General features: G+C 40.7%; 1 protein-coding gene across 1 annotated transcript; it reads right to left on the bottom strand.

The window, feature by feature from the left end:
• Positions 1-1,521: 1,521 nt before the first annotated feature.
• Positions 1,522-13,155, bottom strand: ZCCHC10 (zinc finger CCHC-type containing 10). The gene is made up of 4 exons (XM_054217481.1): positions 13,062-13,155; positions 9,694-9,855; positions 6,911-6,952; positions 1,522-3,370 (listed from the first exon to the last, which is right to left on the bottom strand). The coding sequence occupies exons 1-4, from the start codon at positions 13,100-13,102 to the stop codon at positions 3,100-3,102; spliced, it is 516 nt and encodes a 171-aa protein (XP_054073456.1). The 5' UTR covers positions 13,103-13,155; the 3' UTR covers positions 1,522-3,099.
• Between the last annotated feature and the right edge of the window lie 6,440 nt (positions 13,156-19,595).

Raw genomic sequence — 19,595 nt, forward strand, 5'->3', positions numbered from 1 at the left:
ACCTATTCTCACATTTGGTATTACCACCACCACCCCCCCCATCTCAATTAACAACACAAGGCTGTGAAGCTCTGCCGCTGACACCGCTGATGTCTCAGTGTCTGGTTAAAAGCAGAGCTTGGGTAAATATAATTCATAAAGCAAATTAAACCCATGGGGTTAAGGTATGTTGAATCGTCTCTTTATAAATCAAATCCACTTGATAGCAAGTCCTATTTATTAAGGACTCCTCCCTAAAAAATAAATAAATAAATCCATCAATCCACAAGAGACTGTATAATGCAATTTCATTGAGGGCACCCAAAAACCTGTTCCTGACTGACAGATGTTTGATTTAATAAAGGCCTGGACCAGAAGATCAGGTTGTCTCTCCCTCCTCCTGCTCTCCCATCGGTTCCAGTGGTTCTCCTTGAAATGCGATGCCTTTTCCTGAGGCTGTTTTTCTACCAGACTGCAGCAATTGCTTCCCTTCAATTAGCGACGGCAGCTTTACTTCTAATTGGAAGGATTAAAATTGAGGCTGTTCAGAGCTACGCAGGTCTCATGTAACTGCTTAATAAAGATAATAATTTCTAGTTAGTGGGGTTTTTTTGTTGGCTTTTTTTTTTTTTTAAAATCAATGATCTTTTGTACATAACCTAGAGCTTTGGAAGACAGTAATCAAAGAAATACCTTTCCTGTTGAAAAAAGTTTGAATCAAAGCATGCAGTAAGAAATCAGGATGTGATCTAGGGAAAGGTTAACTGGCTCTTGACAGGCTGCTGGGTTTTACTCTGTAAAACAAGAACATGTAGTGACAAATTCAACAGAAAGGGCAATTAAAAAAAAAACACAACAAAAATATTGTCTTTGAAATCAAACATTTAAAAAAATAAATATCTCAGGACAGAGGCAGTTATGGTTGGTCTGGGATGTGACCAGCAGCTGGCAGTACCAGAGCCCAGTGAAAGCAGCAAGCCACCTCTTCCAGCCTCCACTCATGAGCCAACAGCAGACCAGAAGTTAAATTAAGGTCTCCTTAGTATCATCTGTAATTACATTACCATCCCCTAGCCGCTGCTGACAGTGCCCAACACACACACAAGTGTTTCCTTCTCTCTTTGTGAAGGGACCCAATTTGTCTGCACTTAAGACACCAAACCTGAACAGAAGCCCGAAGAGACCAGCCCCCCGGAGCTGACGAGCTTTAGTACTTGGTCCTCATCTAACAGTCTTAAACATCTCTTTTCTTGGCAGAGACAACCTAATGGGGAGAAATAACATATTTGTGCAAAGCAATGCACACTTCCGACAAAACCACCTACACACAAACACCAGCAGCATTAAAGAAACAAATGTACAAGATGGTCTTAAAAGGGTGGCAGAGGTACCTGAGCCTCAATACTCCAAAGGGCTTCCACACCCACACTTTGCTACTACGGTATCGCTTCCATTTGGATTTGCAGTAAGCATGAACTTAGCAACTACCGTTTAATAATTTATTAACTTTTCCCATTAAATGGTACATTCACTCAAGACAACTTCAACAATTTTCTGGTAATTTTATTTACAGTCTGCAGAGTGTTCTGTAAAACACAGTAATGATTACAGACTAAAACACACAACATACATATTTTCAAACATTTAAATAAGCACAGTTTATTCAAAAGTAATTCTACGCACTACTTTCTCCATAAAAATATAAAAAATAGTTTAGTTACTATATTTTACCTAAACCAAGATATTTAAGAATTCATCCACATGTGATGCCCCTCCCCAAAAAAGGGCACTCCAACGATAAGAAATTTAGGAGACTGCATCACAAATTAAAATACTAATGCCAACTGCTTCAATCCACCAAAAGAACAAATAACTTTCAATGTGCAACCAGCAATAATTGTTCTGCAGTACTCTTGGATTTTGCTTTTGTTGTTTGGGTTTTTTTTGCACTAACTTGCTTCTCCCATGCCAGATTTTCACAGACACGTACACAGAATTACATAAAAATAATGGACTGATTATACTGCAGACTATAATGCCAGTCACCATATGCCCAACAAAACAGATCAGTAATCTTGCATTACACAACAATTTTTTGCAAAAAATATCAAAAGGGAAACACTTTCCTTTGGGACCTCTAAAGGTGACTCCTTTTCTTACTGAGCAACCAGTGAAAATAGCCTTTTTCCTATTTCCTTGAAAACAGTGCCCATTTTGTTCATTACTACTAGTTCTCTGGTTTTACTGACCGTATTCTGTATGGAAAGCTAGTGGAGTTCTGAAAAACACCCACTCAAGCCCTTCTCTCACGAGGATACATTTAATTTACAAAAAAAAGGCACAAAGATGAAACCCCTAAGCAGCATCAGTGATCATTCTTCCGCAGTACACTGCTCGCTCTTACCCAGACGCTGCTGCAAGAGACACTCTGTGTCTCCAGAAGATACTACAAATACATGAGCTAAGGAAACAGGCGGGTTGAAAAGACTAAAGCCTCTGTACAGTACGAGTAGTATACTGATCGTTAACAAATGAACACTATTTAAAGTTTTATGTTGCAGTTAAGACTCAACCTGAAAGCATCAGGAAAAGCCATCAGAAAAAGAGCTCAGCAGCATATAATACATTTGTTAACGGTGAGATGGAAGGCCCTCTGTGTGCAACGTTGTGCATTCAATTTCGACAATGACAGTGCCCTACAGCCAGCAGTATAAAACTTTTGCTTCTAATAGTTTAGAGGATTTTCTCAATGTAAGTGAAGCTGTCATAAACAGAGGAGTAGCATATGATGCACAGCATGATCTGCAACAAAAATGCTTTTGCTTTCCAGCATGTAAACATCCAGGTTACTGGACCTTAGCTCATATAAACAAATCTGATGATAGATTTTTGAACTAAAAAAGTAAAATTTTCCATAAAAGGATAAACCACAAAAATACTCTTTCAGTAAGCCTCACGTGCCATCGAATACCTTTCATGTCCTATGAACAACTATGCAAAACATTTAGAAAGTTTTAGCAGTAGAAATGTTGACCAGGTAAACTGTTTGGCAACCATGTGCTCAAAACATCGTTGAAGAGTGTTATCATTCACTAAACAACAGTTCTACACTGCACCACACTATTTCTTCTTCTTTTTCTTTGGTGGCTCATCATCAGAACTACTGTCTGTGCTGCTGCTGCTGCTACTGCTGGAGGAACTAGAATCCGATTCAAACTCTGAAGAAGAGGAAGTGCTACTTGAGGATGGAGAAGATGAGGAAGTCGAGGAGCTCTCATCGCTGTCACTGTCATCAGAAGAAGAGGAGGTAGAAGAATCTTCACTGTCGGATGAGGAATCACTAGCCGAGCTGGCACTGCTACTGCTGCTGGAACTGGTCACGCTTTTAGATCTGAAAGAAAACAAATACACAGATGAGAACAGGCCTGCCAGAGACAGTGTTCATTACACACTGTTCTTTACACCGTGTTGTAACCCACAGATCAATTATTTGGTCTGAAAATTTCCAGGCCTGACAATGTAAGAGAACCCCACACCCCTCTAATTCTGAGCAAATGCATTTTGGTCATTTGAGCAATGGCAGAGTGACACCATGTACATGAAGTAAGCCAGAACAGGACTACAGAAAAAGGTTAATCTTGAAAGCTGGCAAGGATCTTGTTCATAGTAATGATGAGTGTCTTTTCTAACTTGGCTAAATAGAAGAGCAAGGCTGCAGGAGAAGCATGAATGTCCTGTACTACTAAAACCTCAGGGAAAAATTAACAAAGATCAGTTCCCTAGCACACCACTGTAATAAGGAGTGGAATTTTGGCAATGTAAGAGTCAGTGGAAGTTTCATCAGTGATTTCACAAATGTCAGAATTGTACTCAACGGAAATTGTTCTTAGATTACTCCTGGCAAAAGAACCCAAATTACCTGCCACTACAGGATGCTTGTTTTCAGGGTGGAAGAGGAGTGGAAACAGTCAAAGATAAAGACAAAATTACAAACATAGAAAAAATTGCAGAGGATATAGAAACCCACTTTGCTATGTTTAGCCCTCACTGAGGCTGTTGTTCTCAAGATGAAGGTCTCTGATTAAGTAAGGCAATATGAATTCCAAGAAAGTACAATTAAGTTCTCCCATAGATCTTTCTCCAATCAAAGTGTAAAGGTACTAATTCACCTCCCTTCCCGCCAAGCCAACCAAATAGCACGCAAAAATGCTAGACATAATAATGCAGAATCTTTTTTCCATTAGGAAATTAATGTAGTAGTTTTTATCAGAGGGTTTGGTTAAATATAGTAACTCAGGAAATGCTTATGTTAAGGCTATTAGAGAAAGAGTAATGTTTTTTCATGGTATCAGCCATGGTCACATCAGCTGACAAATCTGGATGCATGTGTTAAGCTGTGAACCACTGAAGATTTTATAATGTATCTGTAATCTGTTATCTCTGTGCATGCAGCCACAATGGCTGTTTATTAAAGATAAATCCATAAGGGCTGATTAAATACAGACTTACTGTTTGTGAAAAACTAGTTTTAGGATGAGGAAAACAAACAAAAAAATGGGACTAGTAGTTTGAATCTGAACAGTTTCATTAGATGTGCAGAGCCATTTATATGGACAAGAATCAGTCAGAGGATCACCTGAATGATAACTCTGAACTTTCTCTTCCTAATCATCTGTCATAGAATCCATAGAAGCAGTCCATGGACCTCCAATATTTAGGTTATAATCTGAAATCCACTCACAAACATCAGAATATAACACTTAATACTGCCTCTCCTAGACAGAAGCAATAGCTAGATCTATGAGAGAAGAAACAAGCAGATACTTGTTTTCAGGTGATGCAAGATGTGGCCTGTTGCCAGTTACAGAATGAGGATGGAGATGGGAGCAAGTAAAATTCACCTACTTCACCTTGTCCTAATTAGGTAATGTGACAATCCCAATACTATAGACTGGTAGATCTAAGATTTTGGGGTCTACTACACCACTGTACAGATACAAAATTTCCCCAGCTGACAAACATTCATTCTCCTCAAAACAAGTTTGCAAGTGTTAATATCTCGTATGATCTCTACACACCAACTGTGGGATGACTGCTGCCTTTTGTAACACATGCTATTGCCCTTCTCTGAGCCTTTTTGTCCCTTCTAATTCTATTGCAATCATCTAACAACCCCAGCTGATTTTAAACAGGCTACTTAAATTGAATCTACAATTTTGGGCACAATCACAGCTGCAAGCCTGAAGAAACAAGTTAATTAAGGCATGATTCTACCCTTCAGACAGGTAGATTTATCCGTGATCCAAGCATAAAACGGGCTTTCAGTTAATAACCAGAGCATGCCGCATGGGAACGCTGGAGCCAACATGCACCCAGAAGACAGCTCGGTGTCACCTGAGGTCACAATTATTGTACAACAGCTGTTTTGCCTGTTCCTGTTTTTCTGGTTAAGCCTGTAGCTTACTTATTACTGTTTATATCAAAACAAACATACACTATGCAAAAGGTTAGTGCTCACTACTGCCAGAACCCTAACTTTTGCTTTTTTTTTTTTTTAATCTGGAACTAGTATATTCAATGGTAACCCTTTGCTGAATTTTCTGCATTTAATTCTTCCTGTACCATAATAAAAGTATAAATAGCAAACTATCTGGAAAGGAATTTACATTGATGGATTTGCTGCTTACATAAAACCAGGATAACAATTCAAACCTAGAAGAATTTTAAAATTCTAAGGAAAAAGTGACCAAACCACCCCCTCCCCCATAAATCCTTTTGCTCTTTGCATTTTTGCATTGGTTTAGAGCTCAAATATTCTGAAAATCATTATGCCAAGTAGGAGACTGCCGCATGAGAAAGCTGAGGCGGGAAGAGGTCTGAACTACACTGTTCAGAAATCAGTTAACTTATGATCTCATTAGTCCTAAGTAACTCTAACAATAAATGGACGCTACTGAGAGAGAAGCCTTTGTTAAAACATATTCTGATAGTAGAACTAAGACACTCACCAAGAAGCATTCCAGTAAAGCCACATTCCATATGATAGCCTAAAATAAAGGCATGTTTTAAAAAACTGCTGTGGCTTATTTAATGACTGCCACACAAAGAACAAGGCCTAGTCTTTAAAAAAAAAAAATCTTCCAAAAACTGTTTTTACAAAATCAGAGACAGAGAACAGTCAACTAAATGCGAAGAGATAATGAGGCTACTACTGTACAGGTATCCCCCGTCAGGAAAACTCAGAACATGATTAGCAGGAGTATTACAGACAGGGTTACAGCTGTTCCAGAAAGCATTTTGCTAATAAAAACAGAAGCAAATTCCCAAGCAAACGTAACTGCAAAGTGGAGTAGAAATGACATCAGAAGAGAAAGGGTTCTTGGCTTAAATTAGTACTGGGAGGGGAGGTTTATTTGGTCTTGGATTGGGGGTTTTTGTTTGGTTTTGGGGTTGGGTTTTGGCTTTTTTTTTCTGGATGCTTCATTCCATTCTCTACACAAAGCTTGAGAGAGAGACAACTGCCACCAGAAGGGAATGAAAACAAGAAACGGAAGAGCAAGACGGGTAGCTGGAGTGATTACGAGCTAGAAAACAGTATGCCATTCTTGCACAATTGTTTAAAATACACTTGGCAAACTTTGAGGCAGAAATAGGAAGATTTTTATTATTAAATCAAGATCACGTAGAGATAGGACAATCAGTAGGGAGAAAAGCAGAGGACAAAGAATTTAGAGTTTTTGGACAGGGAGGAGTAGAAATTCTCCAAATATCTGTCATACAAATGTCTGTAAAAGCCTAAAAGCAGTAAAATCAAAACTGTATTTGTAATGTTGAGTTTCCCCACACGCCCCTTCCAAGTTTCCTGCCGCCATACCCCATGCAAGATCACACACTGACACAGCTGCACAATTTGTCATTGTTCCCCGCATACCTTTTTTTCTTGGCCTTCCTTTCTGCAGTACTTTCTCCAGCACTAATTAAGGGGGGAAAAACAATGGCTTCGATTAATGCAATAAGAAAATTAAATAAACAGGAGCACAGTGGAGCTCAGTTTAACATTAGAAAATCGGTATCCCACCACCAGAGTGCCACACCACCCAAAGTTCTTTTGGCATCTATTTTCAGTCGCTATTCAAACCAGAAAAACAACAATACCTACAAATCAGGAAAGAAAAAAAAAAAGCAGAAATTCACCTCTAATTTTCCGTGATAAGTATGGTTTACTCTATTCTTCTTCATATTATACAGACAACAACATTTTGGGGGATGGGAAAGGCACAGGAGAAAAGGATATAAAAAAAGTTCTGTATAACCGTATTTAGCAATAATTGAACTAATTCAAACACAGGGTAAAATATTGAATTAGTATGTAGCTTTCACCATTCATTTCTTTCAAGTACAAAAAGACACAGAACAATCTATTTATATTGATGCTTTCCAGCTATTTATCTTTCAGATTCCCATGTATTCATACACTCCCAGAAAGTTTTAGTGGTAAATAACACAGAAGAAAGTTTCTTTTAGCAAAACACTAAAGGATTTTTTTAAACCAGTCTTTACTTCTGGATTTTTTTTGTACATTTTGAAAAGAAAATAAAATGCTTTCAGTCAAATGTACCAGTCACATGCTCTTCTCAATGCACTGCAGATACATAGCACATAATTCAACCTGGAACGTACATGTGTGATTAAAGCAGTCCCTCATCATATACTTACAACGTGCTTAAAGTTGTACGTTCTTTCATGAACCAGGATACTTTCTCCTCAACTGAAATCTATTATTGGAAGTCATCCTAAATACACAGCAATAAAAGTAAAAACTGCAAATATATTTCATTTCGAAATTAGACAGTAGTATGTGCTGATAAAAACTCCAGAAAAGGGTAAAAAGAAAAAAGCATTAGGTGTAAGTTATATTGTATTTTAATAAAGGTTCTTGATGCCATTTGTTTGTCAGAAAAAAATAAGATTTTTCTTCTTTTTATTTTCACACATATGGTATGAAAATATTGTATTTACACAGAAGAGTTTTCCACACACCCCACAATCTCCTGTTGGCAAGAGGAAGATTCATTGATCTTCAAATTTTGAACCAAGTTATAATCCCTCCTGTGTTGCTGAATGCTGTCAATATTTATATTATGAGGGCCTTATACCCTTACGATAGGTAACCAGGTGTTTCACAGGTTTGTTGTGAGTAAACAGAATTGGATCCCAAAGCATCTTTCAGAAGACAGGACCTAATTCAGCAAGCGAGTAACACGGGCTCCAGAGGCACGGGTCTGTGTCTCCCTCTAGCGTTTCCCGTCTGGATGAGTATAGAGAGTTCACAACTCTGGGAACTACGCAGCTGAGAGGGGTCAGTCCCCCGCAGATCAAACAGATCTCATTCCTGTCACTTGGTCATCTTCCCTGTGGCACCACACCGTCTTCAGAACCATAAATAAGATTCAGGCATCCTGGGTTTGGCTAAATGCAGTAACATCACTAAGTTATTGAACAAGCATTTTCTCCCCTTTCCTCCCTACTCTAGGATGGGCAAGCAGCAGGCTCTACTGGCACCAGTAAGCAAAACCTCCATAATGGCTATCAGAATTGTGGGGTCAACACTGGGCAAACAGAAGGATCCTGGAACAACTGCTGAAATGAGTTAATGCTGAAAAATCTTGTACGTGGTTGTCAAAAAGTAAATATTAACCTTATTAGACTATGTTTGCCTTCTGGTTAATAATTCATTATCAGATCTTTAAAGATGATGTACAAATACTCTGAAGCAGACCTGTAGGAGACCCAACTTCTCTGCAGACAAGAAACAACCTTCCAAAGCAAGCTATGCGGTAAGTAAAAGCGTGCCCTAGAAAGTTGTTCTTTCCATGAAGAATAAGCTTCATCCTTGAAAGTGTAATATTGGCACCTATGGAACTGGGTGCCCCATGGCACAGTTAAGGAGCTTCAGAGAACTTATGATGATATAACCAGTATGAATCCAGCTCAATTTAAGCAGGATTAAAAACTGTTCCCCGTCCAAGGATTACTTAGTCTTCCTTTCTTGAGATGACTTTTCACAGCACGTACCCCTCACACTGTGGACTGTTAGACTTACAGCTCAAAAAACTCCATTCATGACAGACGCTGAACAGGCCTGTAACTCCTATATAAAATTACCCCATATATAGACTCGAGCACAATGGCTAAGCAACAAGCAATTTCACCTTCAATTCACCATCTTTCAGGACCTGTCAGGTCATACATAGAAGACCAGGTTTCAACTGCACAGTCTAACAGCAAACCTAAACAGAAGTCAAAAAAATTCCTTCTTTTTTTATGAATACATTTACAGTTTTTACACCAACCTGCTCGTACCAGCACACAAACATATGCAACCAAGCAATTCAGGAAACAGCATTTCATTACAAAAAAAAAAAAAAGGCTCCAAATGTTTTAACTTTAGCTTAGTGCCCTTTTTTGTTTCAGACAGGCCAAAAAAGTTTTAATTGTATTTCAGATGAGCAGGTGTCAATGAACAACATTTTAATTTTGTGGGACCCAAATGCACATACTCCACTAACACACAAAATGGCTCTAATATTAAGCAAGCGTCACACAGTCTGGAAGAAAGGATAACAGAAAATGGGCTAAGACACCATCTCTCCCACCCACATAAAAATTATCTTTTAATTAATAAAGTAGACATTTTCATTCTGTCAATCTTACCTTTGCTGCAGTAATAACCGCTTTTCTTTTTCTTTAAGAATTTTCGCTAATTGAGCTGTCCTTGAAGGTCTATGCAGGTATTTTCTCTTCCCTGTACATTCATACGTCCAATGTCCAAACTCTAAACATTTTTGACATCTTACATGCTGCTTGTTTGCCTCCCTAGAAAAATGCAGAATTGCTTAAGTGACTGATTCCAAGCCTGTTCTACCTATTGAAAAAACCTTTTTTTTTGTCATACAGATTCTAAAGAGTGTATGTAGTTATGATTACACCAGACATTCGTGGGTGCTTTAGCTATTATACATCACATCTTAAATCAGGACAAGAACAGTAACATCAGATACATACAGAATTTAGGCAAACATATTTTCATTTATTAAAACATTCTCATATCAACTATTTATGAAAGAGAACAAGGAGACACTTTTTCCTCTATTCCAGAGCTTCAGCTTCAGTCATCTTCTGCTAAAGTAGCAAATGCTGAACTACTGACATAACTGTCACCACACTCATCAACTGCACCTGAATTCCATTTTTAGTTTTACACTAGTGCTGGTGAGCCTGCCTTGTACCTTCCTGTACTCTTGAGACTCCATGATATCCCACCCCCTTTAGATATTGTAAGCAGTCTAAACATTTTGAAAAACGCTACTAGGACCATTCTCTGTCAGTAAACAAAGATTAATCCTGTCACCAAAATCACATTTTGATCAACCTAATTGGCACAGCTTTTAGCACTATAGGATAATAATTGTACAACAGTTACTGGGAATGATTACACTGCATACAATTTGTAACCATCCAATAACTGCATATGATTCTAGCTTGCTTCAGATAAATAATTATCTTTAGAACACTGTTAGCAGAAAGCAGGCAGCCTCATTTCCAAATGCTAGTATTAAACATTCAAGTACCAAACTGCCAAATTCTCACAGAGAGCCTAGGACTTTGAGCAAACAAAACAGAGATGCTCCTAGTTGTAGCTTATTTGCATTTTCATAAGATTCATTAAAGGCTGGCAGAAGGTTTATCATAAGACCAACCAGATTCTTGCTCACTTCACGCAATGTAAATCAAGCAAGACTTCACTTACTACTCTGCACCATCCAAATACCTGAAGGATTTAGTGAGCATTTTACATCCACATTTCCGTTTTCACACTGTGGTAAAATCCTTTGACCATTATTAAAAGCCAGTTAAGGGAGAAAATGTATATTTTCCTATTCTAGCTCTTACTCCACTATTCAGAAGCTTTGCAAAAGGTGTTTTGCTATCTTCTCCTCCTTAGGACAGACACCCTCCTCCTTTACAAATAAGGACACTCATACAGTGGTCAAGTGACTCAATCAAGGTCAGAATCACAAGTTAGTTTTAGAGCCAGGACCGAAATAAGGACTTTGTAGCTCCCATGCAGTTCACTGCAAATACTGTAACTTATTTCCACCTCCTATCATTTTTTTTTCCAAACACCAAATTACTAATTTTTCAAGGTCAGCCCATCTAAATTACCTGAAATCAACAGCCTTGGCTTAACTAGGAGGAGGCTCCTAGACTGTTCATTTAGTATTCAGAGAGCACGAAGTGACAGACCACTAGGGAGCATTTTTCTCTCAAAATGAGTGTTGCTTTTCAAGGCAAAGTGTGAATTGCTTCTCTTTCAACTCTAGCCATCTTGAAGGGAATCTTGTTCTGAACATCTATCCCTTTTTCAATACAAAGAGTATTCGGTTTCATAATCTGGCTTTAGAAATACTAACCTAAATCTGCACTAGAAAACTAATTAAACTTGCAACCTATGCCGCACAATTAACTTGAACTTTAACAGCAAGCAGTACATCTAGTAATGAACAAAAAAATCCCAACATCTTTGAATGGTTTGCGTTGTCTTGCTTGGACTTCTGGCTCTGCCACAAATTACATATAAACAGAACAAGGATACTCCCTCCTCTTCATCAACACACATAACTAAAAAGTGAATGTTTTTATACCTCAAACTAGCCCAGATCTGTCTCCACAGGAATAAAATGGGAGTTTAAAGCAATAATAAAATAACTCAGTATTTCCAGGGTTTTAGTAGTACTCACATGACCAGGACAGACAATTCTATGCAAGCTAAAATGATAAGATCAAGCCCTAAAAGCAATATAAGTAATTACCAGGAAAACAGATCAAAACAGCTCAACAACTACAGATCTATAAATACCATATCAGCACTAACAAGTTTTAACTACTAATGAAAAGCACGAGACTGAAGCAAACTTTTAACCAGGATCAACAACCACAACCTAGAAGCAAAGGCTGGCAGATGTACAACTCAGCATATACCCATCGAGCACGTTGAGACATATAAAGTAGCGTAAGAAATCAATCCTTGACTCATAATAAAATACCAGCTTAAAAGAACAAGCATTCCATGAGTACTTTGAAATCACAAGTTACTTCTCATTAGAAAATAGAAAAGAAATCATACTGAAAAATAAAAAAGGAAAGAGAATGCAGAAGTCATCCATATTCTGTCCAACTCCTATGATCAGGCAAAAAAAAAAAAACATGCTCCAAAAATTGAAATGCAAGAAATAAATTATTCTAAGGAAGGAAAAACAAACAAAAAACAAACCCCAACACAACAAACAAAAAAAGCCAACGCAAGTAACACAGGAGAGTGGAACACAGGTATTTGCCATACTTAACAGAAACAAGCAAAAATGTTGGCTTTTCCTCATTTCAGTGTTTGGCAATCAGATCCCTTTGGTGTTGAGAGGATTACTTGAATGCAATATCTATATCTGAATAAATGTTGCTTGTTTGGCATTTTCCCCCTTCTTTTATAGTTCTGTAGATAGATCATGACATGAACCTAGAATTTATTTTTTAATCTGACTGTTTGAAGTCTACAATGAAGACGGGTAACTGCCGGCATGAAAAGATCTTACACACTTCACCGAGAACTCTGGCATGCCGACACCTGTAAGGGAGCCTTCTCCCAAAACGCTGCTAACCAGCGTTAACACCAAAAGCGAAACTTTGAAGACTTCCTCTCCTTTTCCACAATGCCACTTTCACTCTCATCATTTCACCACAGTCATGTCACTAACCGGGCCGTATTTTGGGGCAATATCCTTACAGACAAGCAGCACTCTGCCTGGGATGCAGAGCACCGCCGAGAAAGGGAATGTGTGCCCTCAGAAAGCCCCCGGACCCACTCGCGGGGGACGCCCCTGTTCCTGCCCCGGCCCCGCTCCCCCGGGGCCCGCAGCCGCCCTCTCCCCGCCAGACGATGCCTCAGGGCGCTGCCCGGCGGGCCTCCCCTCGCTCCGGCTCGCCTACGGGACCCCCCTGCCTATGGGACCATCCGCCACACTCACGCCTGTCTCCGAGCGATGAGTCGGTGCATGGGAGTCGCCATCTTAGCGGCCCGGCCGGGAAGTGAGGCGCGGGCCGCGGTGCATGCCGGGCCATGCCGCCCGCCGCCGCCTCCCATTGGGGGAACGAGCGGCCGCCACAGAGAGTAAATCCTCCTGCGGCCAGAGAGGACGCGTCGGGAGGGCCGCGCTTTCCGGCTCGCCTCGCCTCGCCTCCTCCCGCGTTGTCATGGCACCGCCCTGGCGCGGGGGGGGTGTGTGTCTATCGTGGCCCCCGGCCGGGCGGCCCAGGGCAGCCGCGGTCCCCGGTCCCCGTCCCTGCCGCCTCAGCCCTGCGCTTTCCGCCTCGTCCAGCCAGCTCTGCGCTGGCCTCTGCGCCAGCCCCGCGGCGCACGGTTGTGATGGCGCGGCGCACGGTGTGTCCTCAGGGCGCTGAGCCCTCCGTCGGGCCCGCTCCGCCGCCTCAGCCGCTCCGCCGCGTCAGCCGCTCCGCCGCCTCAGCCGCTCCGCCGCCTCAGCCGCTCCGCCGTCAGCCGCCGGCTCCCGGCCTGTCAGCGCCTAACCGCCGCTTCCCTCTTCTTTCAGTCAGTCTTACAAGAACCTGCCTCTCACTTAAAACTTTGTAAGTTTTCTTAGAAGGGATATGTTTTAAATACCTGAACCCAGCAGTGGAACGGACTGTAACTGAGACAACTGACTCTGTGTGTTGACTGTTGAAGGCTTTTTGGCTGATGTAGGCCGTCAGAGGGGAGCACGGGAGGTGAGGAAGAGGGGGGTTATTGATCCAGGTCTGTCCTGCCACAGGGCACCACCTCCGAGCTGCCTCAGCCAGCCAGCAGGCCAGACCGCAGGGTGACTTTGGGATAGTTTCACCTTCATTAGTCCACATGAATAATTCAGTGTAGCTGCAGGTAGACCGCTCCAGCTTCTCAAGAGCTTTCAGCTATGTGACAAATCAGAAAGCATACTAGCTCTCTGGTCATAACATGAAGGCTACAGAAAAAATGTTAGAAAGAACTAGATTTCAGAACAGAATAATTTAACTCATCACTCCTAAAAAGTTGCAAGCATTTACTAATTTTTAGCAGGTCAAATTTTTATACCCCACCCTGACAGAAAGAGAAATCTCAGTAAAATTGAGATTAATTCTGCTACTGGTATGGGTGCACAACCATGGCTCAGTAATCCATTAAACATGACTCTCATAGCCAGAGGATACTGAGAAGTCATGTTTGTGTTAACCCAATGTGATCTATACTTGATTTTAAGGTAATGTAGTTCAGATATGTCTAGGAATCATAAGGCAAATTCTTTCTTTTACTCCATTCAGCCCAAGACACTGTTAGTCTCCCAGCTATGCCAACAGCAGCTAGTATTTTTGGCTCCTGCATCATCTCCTTAGAGTCGCTGGCATGGGAGGAGAGGTCTAGGGACAGAAAAGATGAGTAGCAGCGGCTGTAGCTTTCTGATGGCACATACCTGGCAGGCATCCCCATGGGAATCTTTGCCAGCTGGCACAAGTAGAGCAGCCAATATCCTGGATTCAGGGAAGCAAGGAATGTGGCTTCATGTATTGGCTCTATCAAAACACATTGTGATCTCAAGGGATCAGTTTTAAAATGATATCTTAAATTTTGTGATAAAAATCCTCAAGAAAACATTTTTTATAATGCTGAATTGCGGTTATTACTGTCCTGGAAGTACTTTATATCCAACCATTTTCAGTATCAATTCAGAACTATCCTGTCACAGAGACAATTGATAGGCAATAAAGGGGCATTCCACTGGACATTTACATTTAGTGAAATAGATGAACTGTTACCGATTTGTAATAGGTTAGTATCAGCTATGTAGCTCTTTAAAATGTGCTGCTTGTGAGTCAGTGGCATTCCTTTATCATATAAAATAAAAATACATATTGTATTTTCTTAAGTTCAGCAGAATCCAACTGTACCAGTTGGATCATTACTGTGTGAGGAACTGTAGAAATAGGGTAAGAGGCAGCCCTTGATGAGAAAAGCTCACACTTGCCTTGAGACAAGATACAGGGTGGGCACATGGTACAACAGAATTTGTGGGAAGAAAAAATAGGAATGTAACAGTAGTGAGAACAGATGGCTATACAAGTTTATATTTTAAGTAATTCATGTATAAAAGTAAAATATATGTCACATATAACACAGCAATAAAAATCTGATGCTTTCAGGCGATGAGTATCCCAGGTCTTGAATTAGCAGGCATGTGGCATAGAGGTGTTTCACCTCGAATGGTGCACAAATCCAGCCAGGAGATACCAGAGCCAGAACTTCCTGCTGTGTGTCACATAGTATTTATAATAACAGGAATGGTAACAACATCTGCTGGGTACAATGGCACCAATTAAATATCACACTGGGAAGGTAAGATACTGAGGGATTCTGTTAGACATAAACAGCTCCAACTCATCAGGATTAATTACCACGGGACTAATTGTTGAATATTGTGGTAGTTCCTGTCTCCAAACTCTGTAATTGTAATGTCTAAGGCTAGTGGCTGTTCTGTATGTGTCATGTTTTCTTCTATATCTGGCATTTCTTGCGGTATCTAATCATCGTCCTGTTTTGGATGATGCTCTGCGATAACCTGTGATTAATCGTATCTGGCACCTTGCTAATTCTGATGTGTGATGCCTGGTACATTATAAATGCAGCAGAGTTTGGCCTCAATATTTGAATTTTAATGTCTGTGATCTCACTTTTAACAGAGAAAGTCAGACAGAAGAATTTCCTGTTTTAGGATTGACTAAGAAATTTTCCTAAAAATAGAAAATAGCTAAGAACAGCTATTTATAACAATCCATGCTTTATAATAAGTTCCTATCTGCTGATCCCTTTTTTACCTCAGTATCACTTAACATCTTGGAGTAAATTACACATCAATAGCAATATCTGTACTCTACTTAACAACTTCTGGTGCTTCTAGTACCTGTGCAACTCTCCTAATGTCAATGCAGCAGAACGACAGTTCCCTAAATTTACCAGTCTAGCAAAATTTCTGGTATCGTGTGCCAGATTATTCCATAGAGTGTGTAGGCTCTTCCTTACGCTTTGAAGATGTACATTTTATTAGAACAATGCACTTGAAATCCTTCTACCTGAGGAGTTTGAAAGTGTTCTTGTGAGTTCAAAGTCCGCAGGTTCCTACAGCCTGAATCTCTGTTTCACAGCCATTCTTTTGCTCAGAGGCAGTTCACCACGGGCTGATGAGCGCACTGGAGGGATGCGACTCCGAGACTCTCCAGACTAAATGTGCAGAGTCACTGCACAGTGCTGGCTTCGCTGTCGGGGGGACAGTTCCAGGGAGCTGCTGCTCAATGAACTGACGGTGCCCATAAATCCTACCTTTGCACATTCAGTTGCTATTTAAAGTTGCAGTGTCATTAACCTATTTCTAAATATGCTGGACAGGGAAATTACTTTCCAAAATGTGCCCCTCTCTCAGCAGGAAAGGGAGGAGGTATGCAGGCAAGACAGGAGAAAAAAATGGGGAAAGTACTGAAGGCTCAGTGGCACCAACACTGTGCTGCCTTGTGTCAGCTCCTCAGTGTCCTTTCTCACTATGCTTCCAACCCTCCAGCACTTTTCTGTGCTTATGAAATGAATAAGGGTTTGTATGTGAAAATGGAAAAATGTTGTCAGAGCTTTCTTCCCATTGGCTTAGGAAGAACAGAGTCCATGAATAAATGGTTAAAACTTCCTTGCCAAGACTGCTGGCTACTAGTGGCAGTTACCCAAAACTCTGGTCAGTCTTCCAAAATGACAAGCAATTAAGTAGCTGGCTGTGCTAATGCTGGACAATAATAATGATAAACTGGGAGCACTAGAGATGGTGCCACCTGGCATTATTTAAATGTGAATTTTATTTTTTTCCCCTAGCGTTCTTGCAGAACATATCCAAAGAGAAATCAGTCATATCATCTATTCCATAATGAAAAAAATTACAAATAAAAGCACAATTCAAATTGGACATGGAAATAATGATGATAATTAGAAAAAAAAAGCAACCAAAGCAAAACACCCACACTAGCTACCAAATTCCTGCGTGTAGAGCTGTTAGCGTTTTCAGCATCAGAAAAAACTAAAAGTGAGAGACAGAAACACAGAAGATCCTTATTCAGGCAAAAATGCAGGCTGGAAAAAAAATCTCTGTGATAAGGAATATCATCAGTAAGTTTGAATCACTCCCTGCCTGGGATTTCCTGCCTCCCCTCAGTCGTACCTGCAGGAACTGCAAGTTTACACACAGCAGTACGTTCAGGTGACACAGTGCAGCTGGCCAGGTTGCTTTGCTGCTCTGCCCAGGGAACAAGCTCACGCAAAACTCCAGGTTACTGCTTTTGGGTACACGAAACAAATTTGGTTCAGGTATTTCTAAATAGCACTACAGTCACAATGTGGACACAACCTGGGGTACTGCAGAGTCTTTTCTTCTGTTTTCTGTGTTTCCTGATTCAGAACAAAAAGTAAACATTTTGACACTGCCTATGAAATAAAATGTCTGGAAGAAATTAAGCGATCTTACCAAACCAGGTTTTATTTCTCTAATTAAAGCTTTTCCTGATGTGATTCTTTGCCAGGGCATCTGGAGTCTTAATTTCCAGATAATAACCTAATTCTTCCAAGGAACAATGCCACACCTGTAGTGCCAGTCCAGACTGAAATCCAAGAGCCAGGCAGGGTGTCTGGGGCAATGGAGCTTTACGTCAGAACATGATAGAAAGTGGTTTACTGGAAAGTCTGGATCAGCGCTGGGCTGCTGCATGTTTCAGCTGGATCTGAATCCACCTGGCGTTATTGAAGCAAATATTTAAAAAATGCAAAGGAGGATTTTCTCAAAGCTTTTCTACCTTTTCCAAGCACCGGTTGGCCTAATGTAAGATACTGTCTCTACCTACAGAGACTTTCTTAAAAAAACAGCCAACCTAAAATGAAGAAAATCCCAAAGTTTCTTCTCATCACAAGAACAAAACCAGAGCAGCCAAGTGAAAGAGCACTCACTGCAGTGAACCCCGAGCACAAACATGGTACCCTGCTGTCTCTTACAAGGGATATAAAGAGCAAAACTACTATCTCCCTCCTGAGTGTTGCCTGTACGCGGCATTTATATGATGGTTTTCTCATATTGTGCCATCTGGTGGATTTCAGTGAACTGGCCTCAGCACAGCATGTTCTAGCACATTGGGGTAAGGAACTCCAGGTGAGATCCCATCTGTCCTGATTTCAGATTACTTGCTTGTGAGAAGCAGAAATATGGGAATCCCTACCTAGGCATAAAGTAAAGCAAAACTCAAAATCTCTCAGTTATGTTTCTGTCTCATAACTTCCCAAGCAAGATGGGTTCCTTCATTCCTTCTTCTGTATTTTCCTTGCAGTATAAATTGCTGAATGTATTATGAGATTACATTTGATGGTGAAAAGGGTCTCCTCTTCTGCAGAGTCACAAAAAGTATTTCTTTCAACTACTTAAGAGGCAATGCAAGAGAAAAGTACTTGTGATATATATAAAATTAGTGCCAGTATGGATGTAGGTCTGTTCCAGTAAAATCAATGCAGATTCTCAATATTTATATCGGTAACTAAGAGCAGACGCTGGCTCTATTATTAACATTCCAGGCTTGCATAATATCAGACTCCTTTGGTATCCGCCATATAAACAGGCAATTAGAGGATAGTACAGAAAGCTGAAAGAAAAAAGACAGATATCCTGGTCAATGTTCACACAAAGGAAGCTTTTTGAGCCTTAAATCAGATTAGTCTTCATTAGGTCATCTGTTGTAAAAATAGATTGAAAGGGATAATGCCCCCCAAGCCCCTGTAATCTGTATGGATACCCAATCACAGTTCCCATTGAAATAAAAAGTAAAAAATAGGCTTTATTATTATAATGCATGTAAATGAACTTAATGATAATCTGTGAAGTAGAGATGAACACCCTTTTTCTAGGGGGCAGCACTGGGGTGGCGTTGCTATGGGGCTGTGGTGTTATCCTGATTGTACCCTCCGTGAGTGCCTGCTGGGTGACTGTTCCTGCTCCAGCCTAGAAAACTCTGCCCTATTTTTAGATTCCCCAGCTCACATTTCAGCGAACGCTAAGTATCTCTGTGTGTCAACAGATCCTGAATGTCTCCCGATGGCGCGTCAAGCACGTCGACGTAGTGGGGACGTCATTTGTGTGTGCGGTTTGTGGAAGCTTACATCACTAAATATGTCACTGGTATGTATTAAATTGGTTTAGAACAAATTCAGATGTTTTCCTTTCCTGGGCAGACAGCCAGCAGACCATAGCGTACAAAGGAGCCTCACGGCAGGTGGAGGGGCTCGGGGCTGTTGGCTAGGCAAGGGACAGTGCAGCCCCGATGCCTAGCTGGCAGTCCAAACTCCAACGGGACAAGAGGGGATGGCTGTCACCCCCACCAAATATGTGTGCACCCCACACAAGCTACTGGAACTTTTAGGAGGTTTGTGGATAGTCTGGATGGAGAAAATAGGTGCTGAGCTC

The sequence above is a fragment of the Rissa tridactyla genome, chromosome 11 (genome assembly GCF_028500815.1).
Source record: "Rissa tridactyla isolate bRisTri1 chromosome 11, bRisTri1.patW.cur.20221130, whole genome shotgun sequence".
NCBI lineage: Eukaryota > Metazoa > Chordata > Aves > Charadriiformes > Laridae > Rissa > Rissa tridactyla.

What these genes read in the sequence shown, in the direction of transcription:
- ZCCHC10 (XM_054217481.1), bottom strand. Translation starts at nt 13,102, where the DNA reads ATGGCGACTCCCATGCACCGACTCATCGCTCGGAGACAGGC. An exon ending in CGGTTATTACTGCAGCAAAG is followed by an intron (nt 6,953 to 9,693) that starts GTAAGATTGACA and finishes CCCCTTAATTAG; the next exon opens with TGCTGGAGAAAGTACTGCAG. An exon ending in AGGAAGGCCAAGAAAAAAAG is followed by an intron (nt 3,371 to 6,910) that starts GTATGCGGGGAA and finishes GTTTTCTTTCAG; the next exon opens with ATCTAAAAGCGTGACCAGTT.